At 42.7% G+C, this 17,800-nt stretch overlaps 1 protein-coding gene across 1 annotated transcript in view; it reads left to right on the plus strand.

The window, feature by feature from the left end:
- Positions 1 to 3,820: 3,820 nt before the first annotated feature.
- Positions 3,821 to 17,800, plus strand: part of LOC311504726 (heparan sulfate glucosamine 3-O-sulfotransferase 3A1-like) — a 32,200-nt gene continuing 18,220 nt past the window's right edge. The window contains exon 1 of the mRNA XM_084567978.1: positions 3,821 to 4,589. Coding sequence (XP_084424104.1) covers positions 4,039 to 4,589 — 551 coding nt within the window. The 5' untranslated portion in view covers positions 3,821 to 4,038. The remainder of the gene's footprint in view (positions 4,590 to 17,800) is intronic.

Below are 17,800 nucleotides of genomic sequence, written 5' to 3' on the forward strand. Positions count from 1 at the left end.
TAGCCCGCCATATGTGCAATTAACCTTTCTGTACCCACACCAGCTTGCCTTTAAACCTGATTACTGGTCTACAGAGATGAACAGAGCCGCGCAACCTCCCACTAACACCAACAGGACCTCCCTCCCCACGCTGCCGGCCTCTCTCGCAGCATCCTGCTGCCTCACTGAGGAAGGAATGCAACTCACCATACACAAAGCGCTCTGTGGCACATTTTAGATCCGACAGCCTTGGCACCAAACAAACAGCGCAGAGAGGTTGTTTAGTCTGGAATGCATCACCTCCATGTAGCCATAAATTAAAAATGCTTTTGTTTTGAAGAGTAACCGCTGGTATCATAAATTTAAAATTGGGTTTTAAGGCAGTATAATTCCCTTGAAAACCAGGAAACATGTATTAATCATCACCATGCCCTCCCCCGTTTAAAGCAAGACAAAAAACACCTCATTACGTTGGATGCATGTTGACATTTTGAGACCATTCGGGAGAAACTGAGCCCACTTCAGATGAGCATTAATCTGATTAAGTGGGAAATTTATTTGGGTTTCCCGTGCTCAATAGAAACCCTTTCCTGTTCAGCGCACGGCCTGCCAATGGAGCAGAAGAACCTCGACGAATGGCCGACAGCTGTGTATATAGAACGAGTACATTTCTTTTCACACAGAGGAAAAAACAAAAAACGGCCCAGTTAAACACTGAGTCACTGCTCATGCACTATATACATTAGTGCAAGTAAAGTATATGAAATTTGTGTTCCAATAAGAGGCTTTTCTATGTAAAAGTTGCAGTGAAAATCTCCAGGATGTTATTATATGAAAATCTGGGAGGGAGGTATTCTACTGTATATCTTCAGGCGTTTTAAGTTCCTACTAATGTAGCTAATTGAGCTATTAAGTGGGTAATGCCACTTCAATTTGACTCAAAATGAGACAGCTTTAGGAGACAAACGTTTCGGAGCCAAGGCGCTCTGCTCGTGTGGAAATCTGGGACGCCGATCGCAGCTCAGACATGGAACATGCCATAAATTACATCCATACAATTTCCAAGCGTAAAACATTTTTACTCACCGCATCTGTTTCTAACCATGTTTGCCCCACGGAGCATTATTCTCCTTTTGACAATATTTCAATAGCCAGTGTAAAGAATTTTAGCAACTTATCCAATTTATTTGCCATTAAAACAGACTCGAAATCTAGAAAAAAAATAAAAAGAGAGTGCAGAATTTTATCACCATGGATTTCAGGTCGAGAAACGCAAAGCCATAATATTGGCAGTAAAGATGTCTCCTCTAAACTGACAGCTCCCAAACCTCAGTTCATAAACCTGTCTAGAGATTATGTGCATGGCTGAGACGCGCAGTCTAACTACTTGGCCGGCTCAGCAGTGGAAACTGTTTCTGCATAACTATATTCTCACTGTTGATGGTGCATTTGAGAGAGAGCTAATGCACAAGTCAAGGTATGGTTTATACATTTCTGTGCAGCAACAATCAGGAGCAGACAATTCAGCCGTTCCCCGTTTGGCTTCGCTTGGGCCCACGCTTGCTTTCCCATGACATTCCTCGAGAATTTATCCAATATGCAAACGTAAAATGCAAGAATATATTGAAAAGGGCAATAAAGTGTTTGTGTTTGTACTCCCTTCAAAACCTAAAACCCCAACTCCGCATCCAAGATTCCAAAACGGCTGCGTCAGTGTAACCATAGTGCTGCAATTTGGATAAACGGCGAAGATGAAAGCCGAATTACGTTTTTACATGCCTTCTAGACTGCTTGCACATTTTTCTAAAGGCACCAATGTCTGGGTGTGTAATTACACACTAAATGCTTTTTTTTTTTTTTTAAAGGAAGTATGTGTCGCTGCACAAACATTAAACTTGACTCAAAATGGGCACACTGCGCAAGGAGCGGCCCGCATTTAGAGTCCCTACTCAGACGCCACTGACGACAGCGGGTCATTAGTGTTAGGCTAATCAATGGCGTTTATCAGGGGGTTTTTGGTTTAATGACACAATGTTTGACCTCCACTCCCCCCGCCACAGATTTAATGTCTTTGTGATTTTTCCGTCCCAAGCTGTCTCATTTAAAAACAAATAAAGTCACCAAGTTTCCACTGTACCATGTTTAAGCACAATTTAAGGGTATTTTCATTTTATAAAATTAAATATATATTTCTTAATATCAACTCAAACCAACTTCAGCATCAGAAATGAACAGAAATTAACTAATAACAAGTATTTTGCTGCAGTTTTATGTTAATTTTGTTAATTAATACATGACTTCAACTTACAGGAGTACTTTTATATTGAAGTATTTAAAGTTTTACTGATATACTGCGTTGAATGTAGGATTTTTGGCTGTAACTGTGTTAAAAAAAAGATCTGTGATTTTGTTAAAAAAAGAAAAGAAGAAGAAAAAAGTAAGTCTACAGACGTCAGAAAGAAAAATAAATCACTACTTTGTGTGGAGACACGTTTTGCATTCTCGTCTTTCCCATTAATCATGTCTGACCCCCGAGGTTTATCTCGTGACCTCCGGGTCTCGACCGGAGGTTTAGAGACGAGCTGTATGGTCAGAATGGCCCTTTAATAATAGCGTAAATGTATAAAATAAATAGTGAACTGAGAGCAAAAAGTGCATGAAATTAAAACTCACAGAGAATAGTTCTTTAATGTTTTACCAGATAGGCAGGGATGTGACGCCATCTGACCTCTGTGAGGGAATGCTGGGTGTCATCACGGTTGGTTTGAGGGGGATGAACATCTCACCAGTGTCACGGAGGCAGAGAAAAGACACGGGGTGTGATTTGTTAAATGCGGGACACCCCCGTGTATTGTTTCGACAACACGGGGGGACATCTGGCGCCGGCAATACAGCCCAGTGTCGAGGTCTCCATCCTCTTTCTCGGGCAGTGAGCTGTGCAGCATTGAAGCACTGGCTGCACATTCTCATGCTAATCGCCCTAAAAGGCAGGAGCAGATGTGAAACATTTGGTTCTGTTCTTGTTCACTTGTAAAGACATAATGTGGCCCGTTATCATTATTTCACTTTTTTTTGTTCCTCTATGTGTCATAAAAAAAAAGGAGTTCATGGCGGAGGCCATCTTCTTTGGTGGCCTCATTTGAGCCGCATGTTGTAGCCCACTCAGCGGCAGAAAAAGTGAGCGAGCGAGGAATAATTTTGTCACCTCAAATGATGCTCCTACAGTACATTTTGGAGATTATGCACTAAACAAACATTATTTGTGTGGGAATGACAGCAGCGTTAGTGTGAGTTTGGTTTCTTGTGTGGATTAAACATTCAGATTATGTTATAAATGATAAATTATGTAATAGTTAATGTAGTTTGTGTGTTACTATTTGTTCCTGACTGTACCGCACATGTTCATTTTGGGGCAAAAGTCTTGACTGGCAGGGATTAAATAAATAAATAAATAAGATAAATAAATAAATAAAATAAAAAAATTTGTTCAAAATGCATGTGTTTCATATATTTCGAGATGTGTCCTGCCATGTCTCTTTCTACATTACTTTGTGGTGTTTGGTGCTCCTCTTCCGCAGATTCTTTCAACTTTATTCTGATGAAGCTGCCCCCTAATTTGGCTGAGACGTGCCACTGTCCCCGCCCACCAGGAATATCATTGGTTCCTGCCTGCTTTTCGCTTCACCTCATTGGCCATTAGAGGTGCCTGTCGAGAAACTTGACGTGCGAGACAAGTTTACAACTCCATACACGTGCGGCTGGTACAGCAGGGCTCGTGGTGGAGGCATCAGAGCAGGGAGAAGAGCAGAGACTTCATCACCTGAGTGCACGAACCGCCTGTCCACTGCCCACAAACACCTGTGAATGGTTGTTTCCGGTTTATTTCGGGTTCCTGCTCACCTGTCAGCTGCAGGTACTCTGTCATTTGGCATTTTAGGAGGAGGTAAGGGTGTTATCCACAGAGCCCTGTGGATGGAGACAGTTTATTAATGGAAAGAAGACTCAGTGATGTGCGCCTAGCATGGCTGTGGCTCCTGGACCGACCACCCAGGGTCCGGTATGGCTTTTAGCCGCCTCAGTAAACTGGACCCCCCGTCCCGAGGCATCTTCAGGAGAGCGGTGGTCATGCTGTGCTGCCTCCTCGCCTCCCTCTTCCTCCTGCACCTCCTCACCGACCGCTGCACCTCCACCTCCCCGGTAAAATCCTCCTCCGGTCGGCTTCTCCAGGACCTGAGCTCGCTGAGGACCAAGCGACTGGTGTACGAATGGACCGCGGGCTCGGAGCTGACGGGCTACGGTGCCGCCAGGCGCGCCTCACGGGTGCTCGCGGATGAGCGCGCGAGGGAGGCTTTGGAGCAGCCCGAGGAGTCTCTCATGTTGCCGCCTCCGGGTCTGGTCGTCTCCAGGAGAGCGTCGCCCAGGTTCGCAGGTAAACTCAGCCCGCTCGGGGAGGGGAGCAAGAAGCTGCCTCAGGCTCTCATCATCGGGGTGAAGAAAGGAGGGACCCGGGCTCTGCTGGAGTTCCTCCGGGTTCATCCGGACATCAGAGCCGTGGGAGCGGAGCCGCACTTCTTCGACCGCAACTATGACAACGGCCTGGAGTGGTACAGGTAATCAATTCATTACATAATAAAGAGAAAAAAAAATAGAATAAACACTTTCTAAACCAATGTAAACGTTTCACATAGATCATATCAAACTGATGTAAGTTACTGTAAAAGGCAGGATATTAAAAAAGCAAGAATTAATGTCCCCCTTTAAAACCTCCTGTGTTTTTAGTCATTAAATTGTCACCGTGATAGATTGTGTTTTTCCAACTTTTTTATCCCGTTTCCAACAGCTACATCACTGATAAAGCTTTGTCTGCATAACCCAGAAATCTTTATTTAACATCTCAGCTTTTATAGAGGTAGCCTAACTGCTGCCGGGGTAAGTGCTGTGGACAGCCTGTTGATTTATTAAAGCTACAACATTAGGCCTGCTTTCATTAGATGCTATCAGGCTGCTCATTTTGTTGCACATTTTGGGGTTGACTGCCTTTAAGTTGCTCTGATCAGGGCCGGAGTGGAATCAGCTTGATTGGGCTGGGAAATGAGACAAAGATAAATCTAAGGGTTTAAAAAAATATTTTTTTTTAAAAATTGCTGAAGTGGAGTTTGTACACAATTTTCTTAAAATCCACCTTGATTATTTTACAATTTAGTACGTTAACTTTGCAGCGTCTTGTTGGAAGTCCTTGTTTAGCTTTTTAAAAAACTTGAATTGCACATGTTTTAACCCATTTGCTCGGTCAAATTAAGACCTCACTCACACATACACAGTTACAAATTTAATTATGTTATTATGCAGATGTATTCTAATATAACAGTCCTGCATTAAATGCCCCGTCACGACCGTTTTAATGTTAAGTTTATGTGTCGGAAAGTTGGTGATTTCACTGTGTGACCATTTTATAGGATGTAGTTTGTGGTGCGGTTAAACTGTATTGGATTGAACACAAAGGTGTTTCTGTTATTAAGCCTAGCCCACTGACCAAAATGAAGTTGTCATTATAAAAAAAACGTGTGTCGGTGCAAACACATTTAAGTCAGCAGTTATTCTAAACAAATGCTAAACACCATAATCATCATAAAGCTAAAAATTTATTGCAGGACCGTATTAGAATGCATTCGTTTTCACTAGTGCACCGAATTAATGAAGTGACTGTATTTTATGCGCACTTGCAGAAAGTTTCTAATTTAACAGTAAAAGGTTTTCTTTATTAAAAGCTTTAAATGTGTATGAGTATTCATAAAGCACAAAACATGTCATTAAAGAGTTTTCTGAAGATAAATTGCTTCAGTGTAGATTTTTGTCGACTTAACTGAGATTAAGTGTGCAGTCTTTTTCAACTTTAGAAGTAAAAAAAAACACAAAAATACACGTCCCCGCCGTTCTTTACTCGCAATTTAATTTTCACTCCGAGTTGTTTGCTTTTACAGAATCCATTTCAGTCTTGCCTGAGAAAAGTTAAACATTGAACAGACACTGATCCCACATGAACACACACACACTTACGTATACTCTCCTTCGGTGTCTCCATTTCTTACTGCGGGAGTATGCTGTGTTTTTCTCGCTCAAGTCGGATTTGTGATTGATTTCATCTGTCACGGCGAGTGTGTGTTGGGTGTTCACATTTGCGCAGGCCCGTGGGGAATAATGGCTCTTCCTCTCAGTGGTTCTCTGTCTAATGGGGCATTGCCAACATTGCAGCTCTGTTATTAAGAAGGATTAGGGCCATAATGAAAGGTTACCTGAGTGTCTCAGGAGGTATAATTCACCTTTTGATTGAGTTAACGCTACACGCAGCACCCCCCTCTAAAAGCCTGGAGACAAAACTTTTACTCTCGCTCACCAACAGCTCCCTCCAGACTCCTTCCACACTCACCCCCTTCCTCCCCCCAAACACTCTGGCTTTCTCCCATCTCCCACTCACACACCTCCCTCTTTGTGCCTCTCTGAGAGTGAACATTCTCTTTTTGCCATCACTCTTTCACACCCTTCTGTTTACCTATTCATCCATTGTGGGGTTTTATATCCATGAGGGTCCCATCTATCCCGAGGAGTTGCCAAGATTCTCTGGAATTTGGACCGTGCCTCCAAGGACAGACCTTAGTGCCGGTTTCGCCTTAAAGCTGTCCATTTAAAACAGAAGGGCCCTTGAATTGAAAAGAGGAATAAATAACTGTTACGGCCCACTGTGCAGGAGTTCATCTTGTCAGCGCCCACTCCGCCACGTCTGAGAGTCTTCCTGTTGTTTGTGTTTTTCGGGAAGCGTTTGATTGAGTTGCGTTCATTTGAGGTTGTTGGCGTGACGGTGCGCGGACAGGGGTGTTTTTTGCGCACTTCAGAAGCGCTTGTCAAAACCAGGAAATCAACCTCATCGCGCTTGGGAAAAGTTGCCGCGGTCTGTGCCCCTTCGAGGTACAGCCGCTGTGCTAAAACGTTTCAACGCTGTGGATTTCTTAAAACTTGTTTTGCACTTTGAAAGCCGGTATGTCAAGGCGTAGGAACAAACTTTATAAATGCGAAGAAGCAGCTCTGCACACGGTGCCTCTTCAACAAACTTTAAAATAAAAAAAAATGTGTTGGTGTTTACAAAAAACAAACAAAAAAAACACCCGATTTTCTGTGACTAACAGCTGTGTCCAATTTAAATTATGTGATTCCTTTCATTAGCGACACTTAAAACGCTGAGGCTTCCGTTTCGGGAGACTTTTTGTTTATTGTCAAGGACGTTGTGTGTTTTCAACGCGAAACACTCGTCTTTGTCCCTGTTGGAATCTGCGGAACATACTTTTACCACGTCTAATGGGACAGGGAAACATCTCCAGCCACCTTTTCCAGCTTTCCCAGAGTTATACTTGTCTAGCTTGTTTATGTGAACTTTTTTTTTAAATTTTTCGTTTCTAAGAACTCCCTAAATAGCTCTGCAAAATTCACCATCTGCACTTAAAAGTTGGCTTTACCTTAGCAAAAGTGAAATAAAATAGTTTTTGCTGAAATATTTTAACAAAGAAATATACTTTTGGATAATGTAATTTCTCGCTTTTCAACTACATTGTGTCCAAAGTTATACGTCCGACGTCTCACTTTTGTGCCGGTGGTAAATTTGAGGCCTTTTGTCACACAGGAAACCAACACCGGGCCCATTTGCGCAGTCAGTCAGTGTTACATTTCACTACACATTACTTTGTATAACCACACACAACCTGTTAGGCTTTTGTTGTGGAAATGGACACTCGGAGTGAACAAGGAGGTCAAGCACGAGCACTGTGAAGTAAGGCAGAGGTTGCGCTACAGAGTAGTCACTATTATGTTTTTGGCCGACTTGGGTTACTGAACACCCAAGCTTTCACCTGTCTAGACCTCGCTGTTTGATGCCGTTCCTGTTTGATGTCCGCGGACCGGTTGGATTAAGCTTCACCAGATCCCTTAATGGGTTAATTACCCTTCACGGAAACATGTGCGTCACGTTAAACGCAAGTGCAACGCGCCGTCGGCTCCACCGCACACATATTTATAATACAAAAGAAATAAAATGGTATTTGGTAATGCACATAATCTTTCTTCTATGCAAAAATACATTCCCACCCAGGCCCAAAACAAGAAACAGGTACTTGGCACCTTATGTGGAGTTTTCTTTTAATATTTTTCCTCATATAATCATATAATACTCCACTTAAAATCACGAGAAAGCAAATGAAACAGTAAGCTAGAAAAACTGTAATATCGCATTAAATTAGGGGTTTCCCTGTTCATAAAAATTGGCCTCATTTGAAAGAAAATTCTGTCATGGTAATAAAAAAAGAGGTTTTAATAATAAAAGCAGTGACCCAGTGGGGACTTGTATTAGAACCCGACCCTCTTATGCAGCGTGATCTGTACTTCTGTGCCGTACGGTGGTCAGAGCAAATTTAAGATTTTAGCTAAATACAGTTTAAGACCCAGATGTAAATGTGAGTGGTAATAATAATAATAATACGTGCCCTGTCTGTGTTTAAATTCCATGAATGCCAGTTTTTTTTTTTTCTTCCTACATTAGGCTGCTCAGTTTGGCTTCTTGACACGGCGCCATTAAAAACAAAAAGTAAATAAAGTCGCGTTTGTCAAGTGCCGATGATGAAAAGCTGGCGAATTCCAAGTGTTTTTTTTTTTTTGAAACGAAGCCGCCGTCCAAGTTTCTCATACGCTGGCTGTGTTTGCAGTGGCTGTCAGTTAATTGGGTGGCAGGGTTTAAACTCTGGTCTTGTTTGCGTCTGCCCGATATTTCCCTCGTCATCCTGAGTGCGGAGAGATCTGGAGGACCAGTGGAAAGAGTGACACACAGCTCCAAAATGGGTGAGGTCTTTATGTTAGGAGTGAAGACCTCTTGAGTTGAAGAGAAGAGTGAGGTACGAAGAGATTATATACCTCTAAACCGCAAGTTCCTGTAATTTAGCACATTGGAAAGCGCACAAAAACTGCACGGCATACAAGTTCTAACATGCACATCTACATTGTTAACTGTGTGGCTGCTTCAGGTAATTATGACAAAAATCACACACCGACTGCGACGAGATGCCAGATCTAACAAAGGCTCGAGTGTGTGTGTGTGCCTTTTTACACTTTGTGACCGTATTTATGTGAACGTGCAACTCATAAGTACCTCCCGCGTTCTTTTAGCACTTGCTTCCTGCCCTTGCACGTAACCCGGCCTAGATACAGGAAAGAGTTTTAAATAGAGCGATTGAGTTGAAAATAGTTTTGGTCCACGCCACTCCGCTCCCTTTACACCACGCTAAAATACCGTACTTGCCTATGTAGATTTACTGCATATAGCCCTATTGGCCAAAAACACAAGGAACATATCGGTGTTATTAGTGTCTTTGAACAACCTTTACAAATGTACCTCCATGGTCTCTTTATAGAGGCTTTGAGGGGCAATTTGGTGTATAATTCCTCCGAGGCACAGTCAAGATTTTAAAAACAGATTTTCCCATAATTGATCCCTCGTATGATTTATCCTGTTTTGACAGTGCATTGTAAAATACTAAGCAGTAATGAAATATTCTCAAAGGTTCCCAGAAATGGCTTTGGATGATAATTTTCTAATTTAGTTTGACATGTTTTGTTGTGAAACTGGATGTAGAATTGACACTAATTTTGGTAGGGGTGTGGTTTTATATACAGAGGTCCCTAGTATATAAAACTTACAGGTTTACATTCAAGTTTAAAGTTGATTCCCTTCCAAAATAATCTACCCTTGGCGGCGTAACTCCAAAATCAAACTACTCATTTAATGTGCACCAAAGCCAAGAGAAGGCTGCAATTTCAGCATGAAAGTTGGCTGAAATGTATATTGACCGTATAGAATAACATCTCGTTTTAAATTGGCTCAGTTTTGCATGAGCACAGCTACATCTGCTAACGCAGGGGCAGGTTTTTGAAAGGCAGGTGGAGCGCAGTGGACGGGCGGAGGTGCAGGGGGTCACGGTCTTGGTCGTGTAGGGCACACACACCGTGGCTGTAACGTGATCACCAGAGACCTCCTGAGCATGAGCTCTGAGCTGCCTTTGGATTGTGAAAGTGATTATCGTGGGGTATAATTGTAAAACCGGGACACTCACCTCCTGCTGGAGGCATGCAACTCACAACGACAGTCGCCCCCCCCTCTTGCCAACTCCTTGACCTCCGCCACCCCCGCCAACATCTTTGCGTGCCCTTAGCAGCTGACCCTAGGAGGCCCCATGCAGGGGAGGTAGATAGAAGCAAGGGAAATATCCAAAGTACTGCCTGTCAGCAGCTGCCCTGTGGCATCCAGGGAATCTGCCCTCGGATGGGTGGGTGAGGACAGGCAGCAGGTGCAGGGTGCAGCGCAGACACCACCTGGATCTCCACCAGGCGCTCACACCTGATGTATTCACCTGACACGCCTAAAATAAGAACTGTTTGTTGTGCGCCTGAATCCTAGCAAGATGAGGAAAGCTCGGTGGTTACTTTGGTGCAAATATTTTAGGTGTCAGGGATCACTGCCTCCTGGAGCTTTGATGAGCACGTGCGGAAAGGGAGCGTGATTGATCACGGTCAGGAGGGTCGTCCTACGGTGCCGCCATACAATGTGCCACCCTCGGAGTTCACAACGCCAACAGATGGTACTGTAACATTGGGATCGAGTGACATTGTTTCAAGGATTCTGTTGTTTGTTCACTTTTGGGTTTATGTGTACACTAGCCAGCAACCTGTTTGACCCTGTTCTTTCCGAGACCCATTCAGCTCAGCAGCTGTTGGCCTTTTTTATGAGGTATTAGACCGTATATTATGAGACATTTATTCTAGGATTCAGAATTCAATAGGGCCTCTTGAGGTCACCTTTCTTCAATGTACTTTACCGTAAAAAAAGGAAAGTGATGCCCTGTAACTGCTTCTATCGCATTGTTGCCGAAGTTGAGATGTTTGACCTTTTAAAACAATTTGTTTTACGTCTCAGGCTCAGTGTTTTTTTCTCAACCAATACACCTATAGCCCTTTACTAGTTTACTGCTTTTCAAGCATCGCCCATGAATGTCAGTGATGTCTATTTTCCTTGAACTCCCTGGAAACCTGCCAGTTAATGTTTCCCAACATCGCAGCAGCTGTGCCTCTAGGCGCTTCATGAGCTGTATGAGTGAGATGACAAAAGAAAAAAAAATCATGTTTGCAATTTTCTTCCTGTACGATATTTCTGTTTTTTCTTCTCGGCGGTTCAAGGTTGATGGAAGTTAAGTGTTATCCTTGCTCAAACAAAGAACGAGTGTAACCCTATCGTTTTGGCACTGGCGAGTCAAGGGGCGCTAGACTGGACTGGTCCGTCATAGAGGCGAACCAACCACAAAACAACCTCCAGAATTCATGCATATTAAGACTTTCGGAGGATTTGCCAGAGCGCTTTCAGGTTTGAGAAACGTGCAGCCAAGCCCATGTTATTTGGGCACAGAAGGGCTTGGTAAATGATGCATGGATGGAGCGCGTATATGTAACAGCCCTCAGTGGTGCGGATTGGCAAGGTAAACCCAACGCCTCAGTGTGATGGATCTCTCTTTCCCATCTTGCAAGCTACAGCTTTATCACAGGACAGGGAGCCTTCCTTTTTTTTTTTTTCCACAAGAGAGAAAAAGACAGAAAGAGAGGGAGAGCCATTCCCGTGGAAAGCCTGGGAACCAATAAAAAGAAGGAACCCCTTTACTCTTGGGTCCACCATTTTCCATTCCAACAGTAGTGTTTTCTTTAAAATACTTTCGCTGCATATTATTTTATTCTGGCACACATCTCAGTTTGGTATAAGAAGTCCATGTAAAATTAGAAAATAATGAATTGTATCTTGATCAAGGAAGTTGTGTGTTCATCTTTTTGGACTTTTATGTCTGTTCAAGGGTGTTTTTTTTTATTTTAAAGCTTGCCGGCTTATGTGGAATCGTTTCCCTTTCTGCCTCTGTGCTTAAAGGCATGGACTTTGTCGCACTTGCCATGTGTGCTATCTGCAGCTGCCTGTGTGGCGATAGGATGGCACCAAACAACCTTTTCCTCTTTCTCCATCGGGGGCACGGCCGGTGCCAGTCGCCTTGGCAGGGTCCACTCTGCAGACACGGACAGAGTCTATGCCAGACGGCACCTCAGGCAGGCACAACCTCAGTTTGACTGCCCAGCCTCTGTCTCCGTGCAAAAAACTCTGAGAAAAAAAAAAAAAAACGTAGCTGAGCTTGGGGCACATGTGTATGTGTGGTTCTCGGGGTCCATCTGAAATAAGGGATTGGCATTTTTTTGGCTGCAGAGACCAACACATAATTTTGTTCAAAAGTTATTTTCGAGCTTTCAACACTTCTGCATCCAGTGCATTCTGTGTATTCCAGCTAGATGGGCGAACAAAGAGTTGCATGGCGGCGATGAGTGAAATAAAACATGCTGAAGATTAGGGTTTGGCAGTAGTACAGACCCTGACCAGAAATCCTGCACGATTTTTTAAAATAGCTAATAATGGAGGTGGTGAATGGAGAGAGAATGACAGAGTGGCATTTAATCTGCTTTGAGAGCTATTTTATTCAAACAGAAGCGCCGCAGATCCACTGCATATGCGGTTTCGAAAAGCTACCTGGTTCCTCAAGTAGAAATCCAGCTGTTCAAACAAACGCTTTACTTGAAGTCCATTGTGTTTCGCTTGTGAAAGGTTGCATGGCACAAAAGGTCCATTCATTGTGTTATGCAGCAGGATTTCTCTTTACAAATCATCAAATAAAATATTCGCAAAAATGAACTCATACCCAGGGCTGGTTTGCCATCTATTTCTCTTGGATTCATCAAACAAGAGTTCTTAATAATCCCAGCCGAGCTATTTTTAATTGTCTGTAACATGTTATTCATTTGGGGGGAAAGGTGGCACACATCTTTTACCAACCGCCCCCAAATATCTGGCAGCTTTATTAAGGAGAGGAATGTGTTGGAAAATGAGTTTGCCACCCTAGACCGGTCTATTGATAGATGGAGTGCAACAGCACAACCTGCGTCTTTTTACATAAAGATGGAAGAGGGTGATAAAGGGCCTGTGTACTGTAGAGCCTGTGATTGATGTGCCCACAGAGGAGTGCAGAGGAGCCACACACAATTCAATTAATCTTAACCTGAACACTGGTAATTGCTACTGTAACTGGGCCTGACTGTACATTAGACAGGAGGGAGATTGCTGTCAAAGGAACATGTCCAGCTAATAGGAGTGGGAAGCAACATCCTGAATTGAAGCTCTGGAGTTCCACAAAAGAGCTTTTTCTTTCCATTGCCATCCTTTCTCCTGAAGGTTTGCATGTTAATGAGAAGAGCAAGAACCAGATGTCATCAGTTATGGACCAGAAGTGGATGAAAATGTAGATGAAGGAGACGCTGTTCACTCCGCTTATTTGCTTCCCTGCTGAGAGTTAGATGGGAACATAATTAAGTTTCTCATATCTTTAAGTGGACGCTAAAACCACCGCATCTTAGCTTAGCACATAATGCTAAGAGGAGGATGAAAGTGCTAGCCTGGATCAGGTTCCGACCAAACAAACAGCTGCTTGCATCCGCATTTTAATGTTTTGTTGTAAAAACAGAGATGGGGAAGCCGACCCCTCGTGAAAAACGCTGATCCTTCTTACAGGCCCGAGCAGCGTCTCGCCCGCTGGTTCACATTAGCTCTGCCGGTGGATTATTGAATTTTTCTCACCACCAACATCGCCTGAAGATTTTACAGACAAATCAGACAAAGTTGAATTTGTAGGAGAAGACGAGCGTGTGAGGCCTTACATGTTCAAGAAAAATGAAGAGAGGGAGTGAGATACACATTTGGAAATCTGTTTCACTGAGTCATCAGCATTTTTGAATTATTAACTAGGGAATAACTGAAAATACCATTAAGAATACCTACAACAACTTTTCTGGTCATCGTTGGGCCAGATACTGGTGTATATAAGTGATATATTGCTCAAGTCATACAGTCTTAAATATAAATTTAATAATATAGAACTATATTAAAAGGGATTATTTAAGGTCTTTTTTGAGCCCATACAATTTTTTTGGTTCAGATAAAAACGAGAAAATTTGTAAAAACGAGTTAATTAGTAAGCTTTAGACAAGCCTTTCTTAAACTTTTAGGCAGAGCTCGTCGTCATCCTCTAGTTTCCAGTCTTATTGCTAAGCTAGGCTAACTGGCCGCTGGATGTAGGTACATACACAGAGCGGCCACAACATTAAAACCACTGACAGGTGAAGTAAATAGCATTGGCCATCTTGTGACAATACAATGTTCTGCTGGGATTCGTGTGGATGTTACTTAGACATGTATCACCCATACCACCTCATATGAATGACTCTCCTTGATGGCAGCAGCAGCAGGATGCAGCCTGACACAGGCACAGACACAAAAACAGCTTAGGAACAACTCAAAAAAAAAAAAACATGAAGAACAGCACAAGGTGTTGACCTGGCCTCCAAATTCACTAGATCCCAAACTGATCAAGTATCTGTAGGATGATCCACAGAGGTCCCTCCCCTCAATTCATAGGATCCAAAGCCCCCCACTAACAACATTCTGTTGCCAGACACCACAGGACACCCTCAGAAGGCCCATGTCCATTCTCTGATGAGTCACAACTGTTTTAGAGGCACAAGGGAGACCTACGCAATATTAGGAAGGTGGTCATAATGTTATGCCTAATCTGGGTTTTTACCAGGGAAGCGTAATAGTGGTGTGAATTGTCTCAACTAACTTGAAGACAAATCCCTATTACAGAAATGATTATCTCCCAAAATATTGAACTGTTAAGGTGAATCTTGTGAGGTAAAAGCTTCCACAATCTCAGCTTCCCGTCGCGCCGCTGTGCTCTGCTTTTCATCACACAAACATAGGTGTAGTCTTTTATTGGCTTTAGTGATCAGACCAGCTCATTGTTTTTATTTTCTTTTGTGTCTAGCCCCTATTGAACCCGATAACAAATGCCTTTGGATTGTCAGAAATCTTTTGAACGTGCCCTGACATATTGATCCCATTGTTCCCCCGTAAGAGCACAACAGTGGTGTGAAGGTGTTGAACCGCACAGAGAGAGGAAGACAAGACTTCTTTATGGGCTGGTTTTTATGCGTCCTCTGGAAACTGGACACCTTGAGAACTGCAGATAAATCAAGTTTACAGTAAAATCTATTTTTCTTACCCTCCAATATCCTGTTATTTTGCAACATATATTTCTTCTCATGAGCTTGTGTCTTCTCTGCACAACATTAACCTGCCACCAGCTCCAATACCAAGCATTCGTAAAAAACTATATCGTAAGCTCACGTTTCATTTCTGCATTATTGCCGTCATTGTTATTTACGCAGCTGGCTAGTTCTGGGTCAGTTACGGTCAATTTGGACTAAGGGTGTAACAACATTTTGGAGCCTGTGGGACTTGACATGAGCCCAAGTCATTTTAACCGTCAAACATGTGGCGGGGCAGGGGCTCATTATATCATTATGCTGTCAGGGCGATTGTTTATTCTGACATCTTCGTCTCACATAGACACATCCTCCCATGCAGCCGCAGCGTCAATAGGAGGAGGAAGCCGGTTATTTAGAGCCAGCCACCGGCATAGACAGATCTACAAGATAAGGCATTCAAAGTCCTCTCCAATAAGACGCTGTAGTTGTTCTGTATCCACTGCTGCTCCCACCGCCGTCTCCTCACACGGGCTCCCATCAATTATTAATCCGGCCAATTAGCAGGGCTGCATTATTCACCAGGAAGCTGTGATCACATCCATTTACAGCTCTGCCTTTCCTCTTTGTGGCCGTCCCACATGACACAACCCACAATCCCTCCCATTATCATATTGCGTATTGTTGTGTAGAGCATCATGACCGTTTACTTTTTTCAATCACAAACTAAAACTTTAATCATGTAGGTCCATTCAGATAAAGAAACGCCACTTTAATGTGACTATTTGTCACATTATTACAGATTAAATTTTGCTGATAAAAGGATATGGAACACAAAAAGCAATATTACACTTTAGCGAACTTAATCTACAAATAATTGAGGAAAATGGAGGAACGGACATGTGAATCGATGACCATTTTAATGCACTCTTATTGAACAGTAACGCAGCGTGTCCTCCAAATTAATAAAACAGCATCGCCAGCTGCTGGACTTTAATGAAAAATAAAACCGGTGCAGCCGATTCCCTTGTCGCGCTAGTCAGCGGTATCATTCTTTTTAGCGGATATATGGATTCATTGCATTTAAAGGGGAACTACTGCTTTTTACAACCTGGACTTTATTTCTAGCATAAAATACCATCGTTTACTCACCAATATCACTTTTGTTTCATTTGCACTTGTTCAGGAGATAATTAGATCAGCGTACATCCATGTAGCGGGAGTGCTCAGGGCACCGAAACGCAGCCTCTAAATAACGCATTATCTGCCGTTCATTTCGCCAATATTTTGTTATGATACGCTAGTGCTATTCCCCGTCGAGCCCGGAGTTACCTGTTATTATGATCCGGGGTCTGTAGATTGACCCCAGATGATGTCTTCTGACCTGGATGATGTAGTCTCTGAGCGGGGCGCGTACTTGCTACGGTCAGCTTGTTTACCTGTTGTTTGCTGCTGCTAGTTTTTTGCAACATGGCTGAATATTTTTCCGATTCTGAGGCTGTGGACGAACCATAGCAGTAGCAAATTAGAAGTAAACAAGTGGGGTCAATCTACAGACCCTGGATGATGATAACAGGTAACTCCGGACTCAACAGGGAATAGCACTAGCGTATCATAACAAAATATTGGCGAAATGAACGAGTTTCGCGGCAGATAATGCGTTATTTAGAGGCTGCGTCTCGGTGCCCCAGTCACTCCCATTATATGGATATACACTATGGTATTTTATGCTAGAAATAAGGTCCAGGTTATAAAAAACAGTAGCTCCCCTTTAACAGTAAATTAAACAAGAAACAGCAAGAAAACCCAAGTGGGCTGGCGTGCTTACATGTATAAAAAGTTAAGTATCTATCAGGTTTATGGGGTTTTTAGTTGGGATGGAGAAAGTTTTTATGTAGCCTTGTCTGGATTTTGTGTTACTATACACTAAACCCACAAGATGAATTTGAATTTTAAAAAAAGTGAATGAGCTTCTGAATGGTGTGTTTGGTGAATGGCTTATTTATGAAGATTAATGCCGGAAGTGTAATTACGTTTTTGTAGAAACTATTAGTTCTGATACAAATAAGCCTTTTTATGCTAAACTTGTGGTTGTCAGGAACGACACTTGTAACCATGCAAACTTTAAAGATGGAGCCTCAGAGTGAAAGATTTCACATTACCTACATCAAAAGACTATGAGCAATAACTATGGAATTAAAACAAAACCAGATGGATGCATATTAATACTCATTGTCATAATGATTATGTACAAATGGAGATAAAAAATATTACTGTCTCTGTATCTAGGTCTGAAGAGGAAGTAATATTTTCGCCGTCCATCCACACTTTCCTAGAGCTCTGTGAACAGAGCGGCAGCACTGATTGCTTGTCACTGGGATTTATGGACCCTCAAATCGCCAAACAAAATCACTTCCTGTTTTTTTCCTATGTTTACCGGACGCACAAGCAGGCGGCCGCACATTTGATGAAAAGTGATTTATTTTCATTTGCTTATCTGCCTAATTGGTGTCCCCGTTTCCTCCCCGACGGCCGTAATTTCATTATACAAACAATTTAGAGAAGTTTGATTAACACAAATGAGAGTTCAGGGGACCCACCGGTTCAC

This window comes from Chelon labrosus (genome assembly GCF_963514085.1).
Source record: "Chelon labrosus genome assembly, chromosome: 19".
Lineage (NCBI taxonomy): Eukaryota > Metazoa > Chordata > Actinopteri > Mugiliformes > Mugilidae > Chelon > Chelon labrosus.